This window comes from Neomonachus schauinslandi, chromosome 4 (assembly GCF_002201575.2).
Source record: "Neomonachus schauinslandi chromosome 4, ASM220157v2, whole genome shotgun sequence".
NCBI lineage: Eukaryota > Metazoa > Chordata > Mammalia > Carnivora > Phocidae > Neomonachus > Neomonachus schauinslandi.
This window is the reverse complement of record NC_058406.1, coordinates 70572653-70590999: the sequence shown is the minus strand read 5'-3', so window position 1 is coordinate 70590999 and position 18347 is coordinate 70572653. Positions and strand designations below refer to the sequence as shown.

The 18347-nt window shown below is 34.4% G+C and overlaps 1 protein-coding gene across 1 annotated transcript in view; it reads left to right on the top strand.

Moving 5' to 3' along the window:
- COL24A1 (collagen type XXIV alpha 1 chain) overlaps positions 1 to 18347 on the top strand; it is a 355028-nt gene that overhangs the window by 213500 nt on the left and 123181 nt on the right. The window contains 3 exon segments of the mRNA XM_044914336.1: positions 6670 to 6723; positions 16939 to 16962; positions 16964 to 16993. Of these exon segments, the coding sequence (XP_044770271.1) occupies positions 6670 to 6723; positions 16939 to 16962; positions 16964 to 16993 (108 nt within the window).

Here is an 18347-nt window from a genome sequence, read left to right as displayed (position 1 = left end):
ACTGGTGTTATACGAAAACAATGAATTGTGGATCACTACATCAAAAACTAATGATGTATGGTGACTAACATAACATAATAAAATAAAATTTAAAAAAAATTTCTTTATATATTTTATAAGTTCTTTATATATTTTGAATACTAACCCTTCATCAGATATGTCATTTGCAAATGTCTTTTCCCATTCCTAGGTTGCCTTTTAGTTTGTTGATTGTTTCTTTTGCTGTGCAGAAGCTTTTTATTTTGAAGAAGTCCCAATAGTTTATTTTTGCTTTTGTTTCCTTTGCCTCAGGAGACATATCTAGAAAGATGTAACTACAGTCAAAGAAGTTACTGCCTGTGTTCTCTTCTAGGATTTTTATGGATCCAGGTCTCACATTTCAATCTTTAATCCATTTTGAATTTATTTTTGTGTATGGTGTAAGAAAGTGATCATTTCATTCTTTTTGTTGCTATCTAGTTTTCCCAGTACCATTTGTTGGAGAGACTGTCTTTTTCCCATTGGATATTCTTTCCTGCTTTGTTGAAAATTAATTGACTATATAATTATGGGTTCATTTCTGGGTTTTCTTTTCTTTTTTTTTTTTAAAGATTTTATTTATTTATTTGAGAGAGAGAGAGTGAGAGACAGAGAGCATGAGAGGGGGGAGGGTCAGAGGGAGAAGCAGACTCCCTACCGAGCAGGGAGCCAGATGCGGGACTCGATCCTGGGACTCCAGGATCATGACCTGAGCCGAAGGCAGTCACTTAACCAACTGAGCCACCCAGGTGCCCCATTTCTGGGTTTTCTATTCTGTTCTATTGATCTATGTGTTTATTTTTGTGTCAGTACCATACTGCTTTGATTACTACAGCTTTGTAATATAACTTGAGGGTCCAGAATTGTGATGCCTGCAGCTTTGCTTTTCTTTTTCAAGATTGCTTTGGCTATTTGGGGTCTTTTGTGTTCCACACAAATTTTAGGATTGTTTGTTTTAGCTCTGTGAAATATGCTGTTGGTATTTTGATGGGATTGCATTAAATGTGTAGATTGCTTTTGCATAGTATTGACATTTTAACAATATTTGTTCTTCCAATCCATGAGCATAGAATGTCTTTCCATTTCTTTGTGTTTTCTTCAATTTCTTTCATCAGTGTTTTATAGTTTTCAGAGTACAGGTCCTTCACCTCTGGTTAGGTTTATTTCTGGGTATCTTATGTTTTTGGTATAATTGTAAATGGGATTGATTTCTTAATTTCTCTTTCTGCTGCCTCATAATTAGGGTATAGGAATGCAACAGATTTCTGTATGTTGATTTTTGTGTCCTGCGACTTTACTGAACTCATTTGTCAGTTTTAGCAGTTTTTTGGTGAAGTCTTTTGTGTTCTCTATGTGTAGTATCATGTCATCTGAAAATAGTGAAAGTTTTATTTATTCCTTGCCAATTTGGATGCCTTTTATTTCTTTGTGGTGTCTGACTGCTATGGCTAGGATTTCCAGTACTGTATTGAATAGAAGTGGTGAGAATGGACATCCCTGTCTTGTTCCTGACCATAGAAGAAAAGCTCTCAGTTTCTCCCCATTGGGGATATTAGCTGTGGGTTTTTCATAAATGGACTTTATTATGTTGAGGTATGTTCCCTCTCAACCTACTTCGTTGAGGGTTTTTATCATGAATGGGTGTTGTACTTGTCAAATGCTTTTTCTGCATCTATTGCATTGATCATCTGGTTCTTATTCTTTCTTTTATTAATGTGATGTATCATGTTGATTGATTTATGAATATTGAACCACCCTTGCAACCCAGGAATAAATCCCACTTGATGGTGGTGAATGATTTTTAAAATGTATTGTTGGATTTGATTTGCTAGTATTGAGGATTTTTACATCTATGTTCATCAGAGATATTGGCCTATAGTTTTCTTTTTTTGTGGTGTCTTTATCTGGTTTTGGTATCAGGGTAATGCTGGCCTCATAGAATAAATTTGGATATTTTCATTCCTTATCTATTTTTTGGAATAGTTTGAGAAGAATAGGTATTACCTCCCCTTTATTTTTTTATTTTTTATTTTTTTTATTATGTTATGTTTATCAGCATACATTGCATTATTAGTTTTTGATGTAGTGTTCCATGATTCATTGTTTGCATATAACACCCAGTGCTCCATGCAGTACATGCCCTTTAAATGTTTGGTGGAATTCATCTGTGAAGCCATCTGGTTCTGGACTTTAGTTTTTTGGGGATTTTTTGATTACTGATTCAATTTCTTTGCTGGTTATTGGTCTGTTCAAGTTTTCTATTTCTTCCTGTTTCAGTTTTGATAGTTTATTTGTTTCTATGATTTATCCATTTTTTTTTTTTAGGTTGCCCAATCTGTTGGCATATAGTTTACATAGTATTCTCTTATAATCTAATCATTTGTATTTCTGTGGTGTTGGTTGTTACTTCTCCTTTCTCATTTGTGATTTTATTTATTTTGGCCCTTTCTAAACCTTTCTTCTTGATAAGTTTGACTAGAGGTTTATCAGTTTTATTGATTTTTTTCAAAGAACAAGCTCCTGGTTTCATTGATCTGTTTTATTGCCTTTTTAATTTCTATATCATTTATTTCTACTCTGATCTTTATTATTGCTTTCCTTCTGCTGACTTTAGGCTTTGTTTGTAGTTCTTTTTCCAGCTCCTTTAGGTTTGAGGTTAGGTTGTTTATTTGAGATGTTTCTTGCTTCCTAAGGTAAGCCTGTATTGCTATATACTTCCCTTTTAGGACCGCTTTTACTGCATCCCAAAGGTTTTGGACCATTCTGTTTTCATTTTTATTTGTTTTCATGTACTTTTTCATTTCTTCTTTTATTCCCTGGTTGACCCATTCATCGTTTTGTAGCATGTTTTTTAACCTCCATGTATTTGATCTTTCCAGATTTTTTCTTGTAGTTGACTTCTAGTTTCATAGTATTGTAGTCAGAAAAAGTGCGTGGTATGACTTCAGTCTTCTTGGTTTTGTGACCTACTAAGTGATCTATTCTGGAGAATATTCCATGTGCACTTGAAAAGAATGTGTATTCTGCCATTTTAGGGTCAAATGTTCTGAATATATCTGTTAAATCCATCTGTTCCAGTGTGTCATTCAAAGCCATTATTTCCTTGTTGATTTTCTGTTTAGATCATCTGTCCATCGGTATAAGTGGGGTGTTAAAGTCCCTTACTATTATTGTATTATTATTGGTTAGTTCCTTTATCTTTGTTGTTCATTGTTTTAAGTATTTGGGTGCTCCCACATTAGGTGCATAAATATTTACAGTCATTATATCTTCTTGTTGGATTATCCCCTTTATGATTATATAGTGTCCTTCCTTGTCTCTTGTTACAGTCTTTGCTTTAAAGTCTAGTTGGTCCATGTAGTGTCTAAGTATTGTTACTCTGGCTTTCTTTTGACATCCATATTTCTTCATTACCTCACTTTCAATCTGCAGGTGTCTTCAAGTCTAAAATGAATCTCTGTAGGCAGCATATAGATAGGTCTTGTTTTCTATCCATTCTGACACTCTGTCTTTGATTATTTAGTCCATTTACATTCAAGGTAATTATTGATAAATACATATTTATTGCCATTTTATTACTTGTCTTATGGTTGTTTCTGGAGATTTTTCTCTGATCCTTTCTTGCCTTTCTCTCTTTCATCGTTTGCCGATATATTGATAATGATATATTTGGATTTATTTCTTTTTGTTCTTTGCATGTGTCTTGGTGGTTTTTGATATCTGATTACCATTACGTTTGTAAATAACCTCTTCTGTATACAGCAGTCTATATTAAGTTGATTGTAATTTAAGTTTGAGCCCATTCTTTTCTCCTCTCCTCCTCACATTTAGGTATATGTTATTATATTTTATACCTTCTTTTTTTTTTTTTTTAGTTCCTTGACTGATTTTTACAGAAATGTTCATTTTTACTAATTTTTACTAATTTTGTGTTTCCTGCCTTTTATTGTCACTTTTGGTTTTTCTTTTATATATATTCCCTTAAATATTTCTTGCAGGTCTGGGTTAGTGGTCATGAATTCCTTTCATTTTTGTTTGTCTAGGATACTCTTTATCTCTCCTTCTATGCTGAATGATAGCCTTGCTGGATAGAGTATTCTTGGCTTCGGATTTTTCCTATTCAGCACTTTGAATACAGCATGCCACTCCCTTCTGGCTTGCCAAATTTCTGTTGAGAAATCTCCTGCTAGCCTTATGGATTTTCCCTTGTAAGTTAAATTAGACTTCTATTGTCTTGCTGCTTTTAAGATTTTTCTTTTTTACTAAATTTTGCAAATTTAATTATAATATGTCTTGGTGTGGGCCTACTTTTGTTGATTTTGATGAGGGTTCTCTGTGCCTTCTAGATCTGGATGTCTGTTTTCTTTCCCAGATTAGTGAAGTTTTCAGCTGTTATTTCTCCAAATAAATTTTCTGCCCCCTTTTCTCTCTCTTCTTCTTCTAGGACTCCTATAATACAAATGTTATTACGTTTGATGGAGTCACTGAGTTCCATAACTCTATTCTTGTTTTGCATAATTCTTCTTTCTCTCTTTTGTTCAGCTTCATTGCTTTCCATTATTTTGTCTTCTAGGTCATTAATTTGTTCCTCTGCTTCTTCCAAACTGATACTCATTGCATCAAGCATGTTTCTTTTTTTTTTTTAAAGATTTTATTTATTTATTTGACAGAGAGAGAAATAGCGAGAGCAGGAACACGAGCAGGGGGAATGGGAGAGGGAGAAGCAGGCTTCTTGCCGAGCAGGGAGCCCGATGTGGGACTCGATCCCAGGACCCTGGGATCATGACCTAAGCCGAAGGCAGACGCTTAACGACTGAGCCACCCAGGCGCCCGCATCAAGCATGTTTCTAATCTCATTTATTGCACTCTTCATGTCTGATTGATTTCTTTTTTAACTCTTTTATCTCTTTGATAAGGGTCTCACTGATATCTTCCATTCTTTTCTCAAGTCCAGTGACTATCCTTATGATCATTGCTTTAAATTCTCCATCAGGCATGTTACTTATATATGTTTTGCTTAGATCTCTGGTCATGACTTTATCTTGTTCTTTTATTTGGGATAAATTCCTGTGTCTTCTCATTTTATCTAAATCTCTGCCGGATTCTCTGTGTTAGAAAAACCAGTTATATCTCCTGTTCCTGAAAGTAATGGCCTTATGAAAAAGAAGTCATGTAATTCCCAGGGCTGGCACTTCAGGGAGTTTCTCTAGTATGTGCTGCATGTGCTCTGCTCTTGTGTTCTGGCTGCTCTGTCCTTCAGGCCAGTTGTCTCCAGAGGCTCCTCTTGTCTGATGTGGGCAGTGTTTGGTTCTTCACCTGAATGTGGTCAGTTTTAACTAGGTGTGCTCTGGTCTGCTTGTGAAATGAGACCTATCACCACCTCCTCCAGAACCGAGGCTCTGCAAAACTTTCTGGTTGGGAGATGTGGTATGAACAGGGATGTGTGCTGGTCTTGGGGAGGGCCCCGTTGTGCTGGGACCAAGGCAAGCATGACTGAGAAAGGCAGTCCCATCAGAGTGCAGAATGGGGGGGGTGGGGCTTAGTGTAAACAAGTTAGGCAGCCAGTGTCGGTGCTGCACTGCTTCCTGCTGTATTTATGCTGAGGGGTAGGGGAGGGAAATGGTGCTGGCCAGCTTCTTTGTTCCCTTAGAGGTGTCTCCTTGAACACTGCCTCTCAGGGATCAGCTATAAGAAGAGTATATAATCTCCCCATTGTGTGCCCCAAGCACTCTTCAGATTGCTCTTTCCATGCTGTATGCTCCCAAGTTGTTTGCCTGCCTTCTGTCCAAGAGCAGCACAATGCCCTTTGGGCTTTATCCCAGCCAAGCCTGCTGGCCTTTAAAACTAGGCTTTGAGCCCCACTGGTTGCAAGAACTCACAAAATTCAGCCCTTCTCATTTTCTAAGCCAATAGCTATGGGAAACACTTTCCTGTGCATTCCTCTGTGTGCTCCTCTCTCCCGCCCTTCTCCACACCATGGTTCCTTCCCCTCCACAGCAGTCAGGATTTGCTTCTCCCCTAAACCTCGTCTCTGCATTTCCTACCTTCAATGTGGCTTCTCCTCTCCCTTTAGTTGTGGAGTTTGTTCTGTCAGTATTCAGGTCAGTTTCTGGGGGTATTTAAGATGATTTGATAGTTTCCTTGTTTTTTTTTTTTTGGCTGAGGGGAGTCTGGGATCCTCCTACTCCACTGACATCTTCCTTCTCTCTGGTATTAGTGAAACTTGAAGACATTATGCCATGTGAAATAAGCCAGACACAAAGAACATAGTATAACTCTACTTATATGGGGCACGTAGAGTAGTCAAAGAGGCAGAATGCAGGATGATGGTTGCCAGAGGAACCAGGGAGGGTGAAAGGGTGTTATTTAATGGGTATAGAATTTCAGTCTGAGCAGTTGAAAAGTTCTGAAAATAGATGGTGATGATAGTAGTGCAACAACGCAAAGGTACTTAATGCCACAAAACTTGCGCATTTAAACACTGTTAAAATGATATATTTTATGTTATGTATATTTTACCATAAAAAGAAAAGAGAGAATAGAGGTAGACAGAAAAATTAGGTGGTAGGATTGTAAAGGAAAGCTGAGGTAAGGAAAGTAAAACATTTTCAAGCATCACTTTTTCTTCACATTTTGCCTTTGTTTATTCAGGGTTTACAAGGACCCCCTGGGAATACAGGAGACAGAGGACTTGAAGGAGAACCAGTAAGTTTATCTTTATACTATATATGTATATGTATATATACTTTTCTAATTGTGTTTTTCTTGCCCTCTTATGCTGTGGCTGGTACATACACATTTATCATGGACACCTAATTATATAGAAAATATTTTGCTGTGAATATAGGTTTTAGTACCTTTCTGGTGCCATATAGTCAGATTTGGTCCTGTTTTTCTGGAATTGTTAAAATTTCACATATTTCTATTTTCAACAAAGATAGCTCTGTTCTATGGACTTGGAGAAATTTTCTTTGTGAATGGCTTGCTCTTCTTATGATTATATTATACTGCCACAGACACACAAAATTACATTTTTGAGGCCAACTCTGTAATAAAATACCATACAAAGAGGTCAAGCTCTACATCCGATGGGCCTAAATGTACAAACATGACAGAAATACTGGTATATCAATAATGCAAAAACTTACATCATGATTTTATAAATGTGATTCAATTATAAAATTTCTATGGAAAATGACTGTGAAAAGGAAAGATTTTTGTCACACCTACTTTCTCACAACTTATTCTTTATTGCCTGTGAAGTCATTCTTCTAGTTAATGGTATCAGATGTAATATGCAGTAACATGCTTGTAAGATGTATAATACAATATAGTCTTTCAAACTCTACTGGGTTGATCTTATCTATGTTGACCCAAAGGTTTACAGGTGGCCTTTGCATAATTCATTTAGCTAGAAGCAAGTGGAAAGTGTAATAGTCAAAGAGCTATTCTTACCAAATTGTATTCATTTCCTCCTTTACATGTTTAACCTATGGTATAAACTCTCCAAGCAATAAGTAAAGATTTGACTGTATATATAATTCTTTCCAAATGAAGAATTTTAGATATGGTATTGATTTTATCAAACTAAAATCCTCTTGGTTCTCTCCCTGTTTTGTATCTCTTGCCATCCCAATATTAATATTTATTTGACCAAAAATAATGCAACTCTCTTTAGCATTATTTACTTAAATGTCTCTTTGAAAAAGTCTGTAGCTCTTTGAAGTTAGAGACCATTTCTCTCATCTTTGTAATCCTGCCTGGTATAAAGCGTAGCATATTAGATCTACTTAGGGTATGTTTGTTAAACTGAATTGACAAAAGGTCATATACCCAAAAACATAATTGTTTAGCCAGTGATATTAGATGAAGTGAAATGCAATGGAAACTAACTTAATCTTAGTAAGGAACACGTTTAAGTAAAATATGTCAAAAGAGCTATGGCAACAGCAGAGACAATATCTTAGACTTTATATAAGAAAAGGTTTGTTACTGTAGGCATAAACAACTAAATAGTTTAACAGCACCTAAAAATTAACATTCAGGTCACTGGGTCAGTAGGACTGGTAAATAAAATATAAATCAATTTATAATGGATATGATGGGCTTTGTTGCATATATTTGAGCTGCCTGGTTAAATTATAGAAAAGAAAAGAAGTAAATTGGTAAAATGAAGGACACAGAAGAGATGTTGAAACATATTTATATTTTGAGAATAATAAAATAGAGAAGACTACACCTTTCTATAGTCAGCATCTAGTAGAGTTGTCTCTTTTTCCCAGACAAATTCCAAAACCAGTTTGCTCATTGCAATGCAAATACTGGGATTTGGATAGTTGGCCATTCATTCATTCAATCAACAATTATTTATTAAGTACCTGCACTTGGAATGTAGTGGTAAGTATGGAGGTTTCAGTCTAATGATAGAAATATATACTAATTAAATTATCACAGAGATAAAAGGATAATTACAAACTGAGATAAATGCTGTGAAGTAGGAATTCAATTCTAAAAGAATGTATAACAGAGAAACTGTCCTTAGGAAAGGCTTCCAGAGGAGGAGCATTTGAGCTAGGGTCTGAAGGATGAATAGTAATTACTTAGGCAAAGATGGGGAGAGGTTATTTTAGAGAGAAGTCATGAGCTGAGAGGAAGCTCTACATATTTATTCGAAGATCTAAAAGAAGGCTAGCATGGCAATGGCACAGAGTCAGGTGGGATGTAAGTGTAAGATGAGGATGGAAAAAGAAGCAGGGGACAAAACATGTAGCTTTGCAGGCCCTATTCCCAAGGATTTATGTTTTTATCATAAGAACAAAGGGATGTCATTGAAGAGATAGGGCTAGTTTTATAATCATATTATTGTTTTGTAAAGATCATTCAAACAAATTGGAAGGGACTAAGAGTGGATAAGCACTGCTTTCTGTTGTAATCCAAATAAGAGATGGTAGAATGTTTTTGATTAGCAGAGAAAAGAAGTGGATAGATATAAAAGATTCAAAAGGAGATATGAAATCAACAGGAGGTAGATTGTCCATATGTAAAGTGATTCCTAAGTTTCTGGCTGACCCAAATAAATATTTTTGATATCTTTAAACATTGAAAACTGCCAAAAAAGGAACATGAGGGGAATGCTGTTGTTTCTAAAAAATCAATTCTTGATAAGTTTGCTTTACAATATGCCCTCCAATTTAAAAACTATTATCTTCTAGGTACACTTCCTTAGTTGAATACCAGAAGTCACTTCCACTCACCTTACAAGATAATTAACAGGATTCTCAGATTAATTAAAAAGTATGTGATAGGGGCGCCTGGGTGGCTCAGTTGGTTAAGCGACTGCCTTCAGCTCAGGTCATGATCCTGGAGTCCCGGGATCGAGTCCCGCATCGGGCTCCCTGCTCAGCAGGGAGTCTGCTTCTCCCTCTGACCCTCCTCCCTCTCATGCTCTCTGTCTCTCATTCTCTCTCTCTCAAATAAATAAATAAAATCTTAAAAAAAAACTATGTGATAAAACATGACATTGAATTACTTATGAAGATATAAAAAATGGCAAGAGTTCTAGAAGCAAAAGATAAAAGACCAGTGTCTCAGTAGAATTTTGACAGTACTAAAATCAGACAAAAATAGCACCAACAGAAAAAGCTAAAGATAAATTTCAGCCAAATACCAAAAATTTCGAGTAAAATTCAACTGTATATGTATAAAGAATTAAGTGACTGAAATGAAATATAAATAAAGTGAAAGAAGAAATAAAAAAGGCAAAAATTACTTAATATTAAGAAATCCATAATATAACATATTACAGATATAGTGGGAAAATGCTAAAAACAAGTACTCAATAAAATTCAACTGTTTTTGGGTGCCTGGGTGGCTCAGTCGTTAGGCGTCCTGGGATCGAGTCCCACATCGGGCTCCCTGCTCAGTGGGAAGCCTGCTTCTCCCTCTCCCACTCCCCCTGCTGTGTTCCCTCTCTCGCTGTGTCTCTCTCTGTCAAATAAATAAATAAAATCTTTAAAAAATAATAAATAAATAAAATAAAATTCAACTATTTTTGATTTGTTAAAAATTATAGTAAAATGGTTTCTGGTCTGAATTGTAAGGAGCTTGGAAGCTGTCATCCCCCTTCTTAAAACAAGGAAAAAGCTGAGCAAACTGAAAATCAACAACACTTTTTAGATCATTGAGGTCAAAGGACCAACTGTTGCCTGAAAACTGGAGAGACAGACAGGAGGATATAGAGAACGACAGCTTACCAGGAGCAGAAGGCCATAACTGGATGGTAGGAGAACTTTAACTATGATTATACTTGTCAATATAAAATTGACAAATTGCTTAAGACACAATTTAGACTATCATAAGTGTTAAAAAACTAAGAGGGGACCCCATCTGAGGCAAGGCGCCACATGTCCCTGAGTTTTACCACCAAAAGACCTGCTAGGTTCTCACTCTAAGGTTCAGAGACATACCTGTTTCTTCTTCTAGCAGTGGGATGGGAAAAGTAACCATTTTGAAATACACTCAGAGTGCTCTGTTCTCCTTAACAAAGCTTGCCCTCAAGGGAAATTGTTTTATCTGAGCCTACCTGATTTGGGTTTTTGCCAAAGCCTACTGAACTTGGGAGAAGAGCAGTTCCCCAACCCTAGATGCTTCTAGCCTTGGACATGGGAGAAAGAAAATACCCAACTCAGGCTCATTGAAAGACTGAGACCTAATCATAAAACTATATAGAGTGTTTCTCTTCATCTTATAACTTACCATCACATTAATAGGGCTCTTGTATAATAGCTGAGGATTACAGCTAAAAGAAATGCAGACCCAAACCCTATTTAAGGCATCTCTGGGAAAGCCTAAAGACAACAGACAAGACAAAAACAGTGACACTAGGAGGAAATTTAGCTCCTGACACCATAGTGCAGCAAACAGTAAACACAGCCTAATTCCCAACCAGATAACTTAAAACCTTTCACTGAAGGCCTGTTTACCTCAGGTCCTTTTACCTTATACACTGTGTTTGACTTTCAACAAAAAAATTACAGGGCATGCAAAAAGGGGAAAAACAGTCTGAAGAGACAAAGCAAGCATCAGGAACAGACTCAGATATAGAAGAAATTTTGAAATTTTCAGACTGGGAATTTAAAAGTGAAGTAGAAATAGACTTTCTTAGACAAGCAAAAACTAATGGAATTTGTCACTAGTAGACCAGCCTTGTAAGAAATGTTAAATTCTTCAGAGAGAAGGAAAGTGATATAAATGAGAATCTAGGATAGAAGAAAGGAAGAAAGAACTTTAGAAGGAATATATAAAAGTAAAATAAAATATTTTTCTTTCTTATTCTTAATTACTAGAATAGGTAGTTTGTACAAAATAATAATCACAACAGTGTATTTAATCTCATACCTTATGGATAAGTGTAGTGGTATAGTGTTATTTGAAAATAGACTTGGATTAATTGTAAATATACATTGCAAACTCTAGAGAAACCATTAAAAATGTTCTAAATGAAGTATAATTGATATGATAAAATAAGAGAGAAAATGGAATTACTTAAAATCCACGGTTAAAAAAGAGTGGAAGATAAAGAAAGAAAAGAAAGAAACAACATGAGTAACAAATGGAAAACAGTATATAGTAGGTATGAACCCAACTATGTGGAAAACCCCAAACAATTGACCAATAAAAACCACTCCTGGACCTAATAAGCAATAACAAGGTTGCAGGATATCAGAATACAAGATTAATATACAAAAGTCAGTTGCTTTCCTATATGCCAACAATAAGCAATTGGAATTTGAAATTTATTTTTTATTTTTTTTATTATGTTATGTTAATCACCATACATTACATCATTAGTTTTTGATGTAGTGTAGTGTAGGAATTTGAAATGTAAAACACAACACCATTTATATTACTATCAAAAATAAAAAGGAAACAGGTATAAATCTAACAAAATGTACACAGAATATATGTGAGGAAAACTACAAAACTGACTGAAGAAATAAAAGAAGATCTAAATAAATGGAGAGATAGTTCATGTTCATGGATAGGAAGAGTAAATGTTGTTAGGATGTCACAACTATAGATTCAAAGCAATTCCAGTCAAAAATACTAGCAAGTTACTTTGTGGATATTGATAAATTCTCAGCTTCGTAAGGAAAGGCAAAAGGCCCAGAGGAGTCAACATAATATTGAAGAAGAACAAAGTCAGAGGACTGACACGATCCAACATAAAGACTTAATATAACACTAACACTACAGTATTCAAGACAGTGTAGTAGGAATAGACAAATAGATCATTTGAACAGAATGGTAAGCCCAGAAATAGAAGTCCACAAATATAGTCAACTGATCTTTGACAAAGTTGCCAAGGCAACACTTTTCAACTAATAGTGCTGGAACAACTAGGTGTCCACATAAAAACAAAAGCAAAACCAAAAAACAAGGATCTAGACAAAGACCGTATACTTTTCAAAAAAATTAACTCAAAATGGATTATAGGCCTAAATTTAAAATGTATAACCGAAACTTCTTTAAAATAGCATAAGAGGAAAATCTCATTGACCTTGGATTTGGCAATGACTTTTTTTACATACAACATCAAAAGCCTGATTCATGAATGGAAAAATTGGTACGTTGGATTTCATTAAAATTAAAAACTTATGCTCTGTGAAAGACATGTTAAGAGAATAAAAGACATGCGACAGCCTGGGAGAAAACATTTGTGAAATGCATATCTGATAAGGGACCTGTATGTAAAATATAGAAAAAACTCTTAAAAGTTAACAGTAAGGAAACAAACAATCCATTTAAAAAGTGGGCAACAGATCTGAACAGACAATACATCAAAGACCTACAGATGGCACAGAAGCATAAGAAAATATGCTTATCATCATCATATGTCATTAGAGAGAATTGCAAATTAAAACAACAATAACATATCATTACACACCTGTATGAATGGCTAAAATCTAAAACACTGACAATACCAGATGTTAGCAAAGATGTAGAATAGTGGGAGTTCTCATTCATTGTTGGTGGTAATACAGAATGAGAATGGTACAGCCAACTTTGGAACACAACTTGGCAGTTTTTTACAAAGCTAAACATATTCTTACCATTATGATCCAGTGATCATGCTCCTTGGTATTTACCAAAATGAGTGGAAAACTTAATGCCTACACAAGAACCTGCACATGAATGCTTTATAGCAGCTTTATTCATAGTTGCCCAAAGTAGAAGCAATTGATATGTCCTCAAAAGGTAAATGAATAAACAAACTGTGGTACATCCATACAATGAAATATTATTCATCAATAAAAAGAAAAGAGCTATTAAGCCACAAAAAGACAGAGGAACCTTTAAGTGCATCCTGATAAGTGAAAGAAGCCAGTCTGAAAAGTCTAAATACCGTATGATTCCAACTATATGACATTCTGGAAAAGACAAAACGATAGAGACAGTAAAAAAGAACAGTGGTTGCCAGGTGTTGGGGGTAGAAGACCAGGGATGAATAGGTGGAAAACGGGGGAATTTGGGAGCAGTGGAACTATTTTATATGGTACTATAATGATGGATACATGATATTATGCATATCTCAAAACTCATACAACTGTACAACTCTGTGTCTGTGTTCACACAGAGTGACCCTAATGTAAACTATGAACTTTAAGTGTACAATATCAATTAATCAATTGTAACAAATGTACCACACTAATGCAAGATGTTAATAATAATAAAGAAAACTGGGCAAGGGTGGTATATGGGAACTCTGTACATTCTGTTTAATTTTTCTGTAAATCTAAAACTTCTCTAAGAAATAAAGTTTATTAATTGAAACAAAATATTCTAGTAACATCAAACATAGTTCTGTAATAAAGTAAAGTAGCTTATCTTATATCTGCACCCAAACTACTAGGAAATATGGAAACACCAGAAGCATAGGAACCACAATATAACATTTCCAACTGTCACTATATTATCTAACATTATTCAAAAAGTTTTAGCTAGTGTAGTGGTATATGACATAGAAATGATCATATAAGGAAAGAAAAGCATTATTATTTAGAGAAAATTTAAATAAACCCCCCAAAACTTATAAAACCCGAAGAGTTAATTCTGTATTTTTCAATTTCTGACGTAGAGTAATAGAATGGCAAGATGTAAAATAGACATTTTTAAAAATCCGTTTTTCTGATACACATATAATATACAAGTAATAAAATATAATAGAAAAATATCCCACTCTAGCTAGAAACAAAACATAATAGTTAAGGATAAACTTAATGGGAATTGGATGGGACACATACAAAGAAAACTTCAAAAATTCATTAAGAGTCCTAGAAACAGACTTAAGTAAAAAGTCAAATTATTTTCTAACTAGAAGACTATTTTTAAAATTAATGTATTTATTAGAGTTAACACAGTCCCATTCAAAAATCCCGTTACCCATGTAAATCAGGTGTGGGATTTAATTATCATAAGGATAACTTATAAAAACAAGCAGGCAAAATAGCTTAATATTTTTAACCTGCCATAAAAGGAAGATTAGGGCTGGTAGATTTTAAAAGAAATATTATAGAATAATTACATGGAAATAGATGTTTTAACCTTAAATGTGATGGAAAAAGTCTTCAAGGACTAACAGGTTTAACTATATACAAATTTTAAATTTCTCTCATCCCAATTTTTTTATGCTCAAAGATTTAAGGAACTACAGCAAATGTTAAGTGGTTATTTTGGATCATTTTTACTTTATGAGTTTCCAGGTATTCTACAGTGATCATACTTAGGGGGGGGGAAGTTTATTTTTAACAATATATAAAAAAAATTAAATGACAAACTACATACTAGGCAGATGTTAATGGTAAAATAGGATGCCTATAAGTTCATGATCACAACACATAAAAAACTCATATAAATCTTTTAAATGATTCCCAAAATACATAGGCAGAGGACATGATCAAGAAACACATAGAATATCACAGATAGCTGATAAACAAATAACAAAAACAATATTCAACCTTACTAATAGTCAAATATATACACATTTTAAGATAAGAGATTGTCCATCAAATTAATGAAGAATTTAAAAAATAATATTCTGTGTTGGCATGGATTCAATGAAATAGATTTTACTTTTATATATTGCTTGCAGAATGTTAATTATTGAACATTTCAGGAAATTTACTTGACTTCATGACCAAATAATGGTACATTTCAGACTCTGTTCTAAGGGAGGACATGCAGAATACACACATACTTCTGCACAGACATGTTTCTCTCAGTGTGTTTATAATAGTGTAGAAACACATTCTGAGGAGAATTCACAAATTTTAAAATATTATACATAATGTTTAATAAGCCATAACTGAAAAGCACCAGGGACCTCTTAATGCCTTTAATGGCTATACTGTTGAATAGAGACGACATATGTGATGCCTGCATACCAGCCTTGCAGTCATTCCAATGTTTATCTCAGCTATTTGACAATATCACCTGATGTTACAGACCTTAACATCCACTGATAAGGAGTCTAACATGCATATGATAAATCCAGTAAAGTAAAATTGTACTGTAAAGAAGATAAAGAAACAATATAAATGTCTGGTATTAAGAATATGACTAATTTATGGTACTGCAGAATATGAGATAAATGGAATTTTATGTAGCTGTTGGACAATTTGTTAGGAAGTATTTATAATAACATGGTAAAATGTCTATATTCAGAATAGAATCGTAAGTGTAAAACAGGGAGATATAAAGTTATTTGTAAGTATGCTCCCACAACAGAACTAGAAGGAAATATACAAGAATATTTACAGTGTCGCCTCTGAATGGTAGAATTATGGATAATATACTTAATCTTGTTTTTTCATACTTTCAAATAATTAAAATGAACATTACTGACTGTAACAATTCAGAAAACAGTTTAACATAACCAACCATAGCACACTTTGCTTTCCATTACTACATTTTTTAAAGGTGAGGTATTCACAAAATTGTTATGGAGTATAATCTCACAGATAATTTTAACTATCTTGTTATTTTCTGAATCTAAGAAAACACGTTCTTTCTACTATCTTTCCAGAAAGGTCAAATAGTGCAAGTATCTTCTTTGAATGGCTGGAGAAATAGCATTATATTGTAGTTGATAAATAAGTATTAATCTATCTAAAATAATTCTAGCCAGTTAAATGGATTCCACACACTAAGAAGATCATTTTGGTTTAGCCAATTTAATGTTTATGCAATAAACTGAATATTCAATATTTGTTTACTTAAAATTATACTATTCAGTATTACAGTGACCAGGATTCCAATAAAAGTCCCAACATGCATTTTATTGCACCTTAGTGATTAAATCATATGGGTAAACATTGTTATATCTGTTCATGTAAAACAGAGAAATTGTTGAACTGGATTCACTACCATGATAAAGTATGACATCAAGCAAATTCTAACATTTTTATTTCATTGGAGATCATATATTTGCTTCTTTAAAAATGCTATTTTGTTTGTCACGTATTTGCCATGAATAGCCAGTAGAAATATAATTGTCATGTCCATCAAATAAGATAACTTTTGAAAGCCCTTAGTATGATATTTCATACTTATTAGGTGCTTAATAAATGTTTATTGAATGGACGAGTGAATTAAGGAACGAAAGCATGAAAGGTACTGTCCTTTCTTTCCGTTTCTTTTGAATCCCAACATAGCCTTCTACTCACACACACACACGCAACTGTGAATCAACTATAAAGATGAATCAACTATAAAGTTATGATTGTTTACACAAAAAGTTGATAAATGTATTATGTGTTCTATTACATATTATATATTAAAAATTCCATATTTAGATGCATATGTTAATCTAAATACAGAGTAAACTTTGATTCTCAGATCTTAAATTTTATTTTAATGTAGGGACCACGAGGATTGCAAGGTGATGCTGGGCCCCCCTGGAGAAATGGGTGCTGAGGTAACTTTTTTTGTGGCTCTTTTTTGTTATTTCATCAATATCCAGTACTTTTTGTAAGACTTCTCAAGGTAAAGTTGATACATTAGGTATATATTTAAAGAATAATTCTGTAGTGTTGTGTTTCATATTCAGAAAATAAAGCCTAAACTTCCATTAAAAGTAGGGATGACTGTTTTATGAATCTAATTTTATACACATAAAGTTCTCTTTTTTTAAGTTTTTACTTAAATTCCAGTTAGTTGACATACAGTATAATATTAGTCTCGGGTGTACAATTTAGTGATGAAACGCTTACGTACAACACCCACTGCTCATCACAACAAATGCATTCCTGAATCCCCACCACCTATTTAACTCATTTCCTCACCCACCTCCCCTCTGGTAACCATCGGTTTGTTTTCTATAGTTAAAACTGTTTTTTGGTTTTCCTCTCTCTTTTTTTCTCCTGTGAACATTTGTTTTGTTTCTTAAATCACACGTATGAGTGAAATCATATGACATTTGTCTTTCTCTGACTTATTTTGCTTAGCATAATACTCTCTAGTTCCATCCACATCATTGCAAATGGCAAGATTTCATTCTCTCGGGGCGCCTGGGTGGCTCAGTCGGTTAAGCATCTGCCTTTGGCTCAGGTCATGATCCCAGGGTCCTGGGATCAAGTCCCGCGTCAGGCTCCCTGCTCGGCGGGAAGCCTGCTCCTCCCTCTCCCATTCCCCCTGCTTGTGTTCCTTCTCTCGCTGTGTCTCTCTCTGTCAAATAAATAAATAAAATCTTTAAAAAAAAAAAAAAGATTTCATTCTTTTGGATGACTGAGTAGTATTCCACTGTATATATACACCACATCTTCTTTACCCATTCATCAGTTGATGGACATTTGGGCTCTTTTCATAATTTGGCTATCGTTGATAATGCTGCTATAAACATTGGAGTGCATGTATCCCTTTGAATTAGTGTTTTTGTATTCTTTGTATTTTTGTATTCTTTGGGTAAATACCTAGCAGTGCAATTGCTGGAAGGTTAGTTCTATTTTCAACTTTTTGAGGAAATTCCATACTGTTTTCCAGAGTGACTGTACCAGTTTGCATTCCCACCAACAGTGTATGAAGGTTCTTCTTTCTCTGTATCCTCACCAACATCTGTTGTTTCTTGTGTTATTAATTTGCTATTCTGACTGGTGTGAGGTGATACGTCATTGTAATTTTGATTTGCATTTCCCTGATAAGTGATGTTGAATATGTTTTCATGTGTCTGCGGGCCATCTGTATGTCTTGGAAAAATGTCTGTTCATGTCTTCTGCCCATTTTTAAACTGGATTATTTAGTTTTGGGGTGTTGAGTTTTGTAAGTTCTTTATA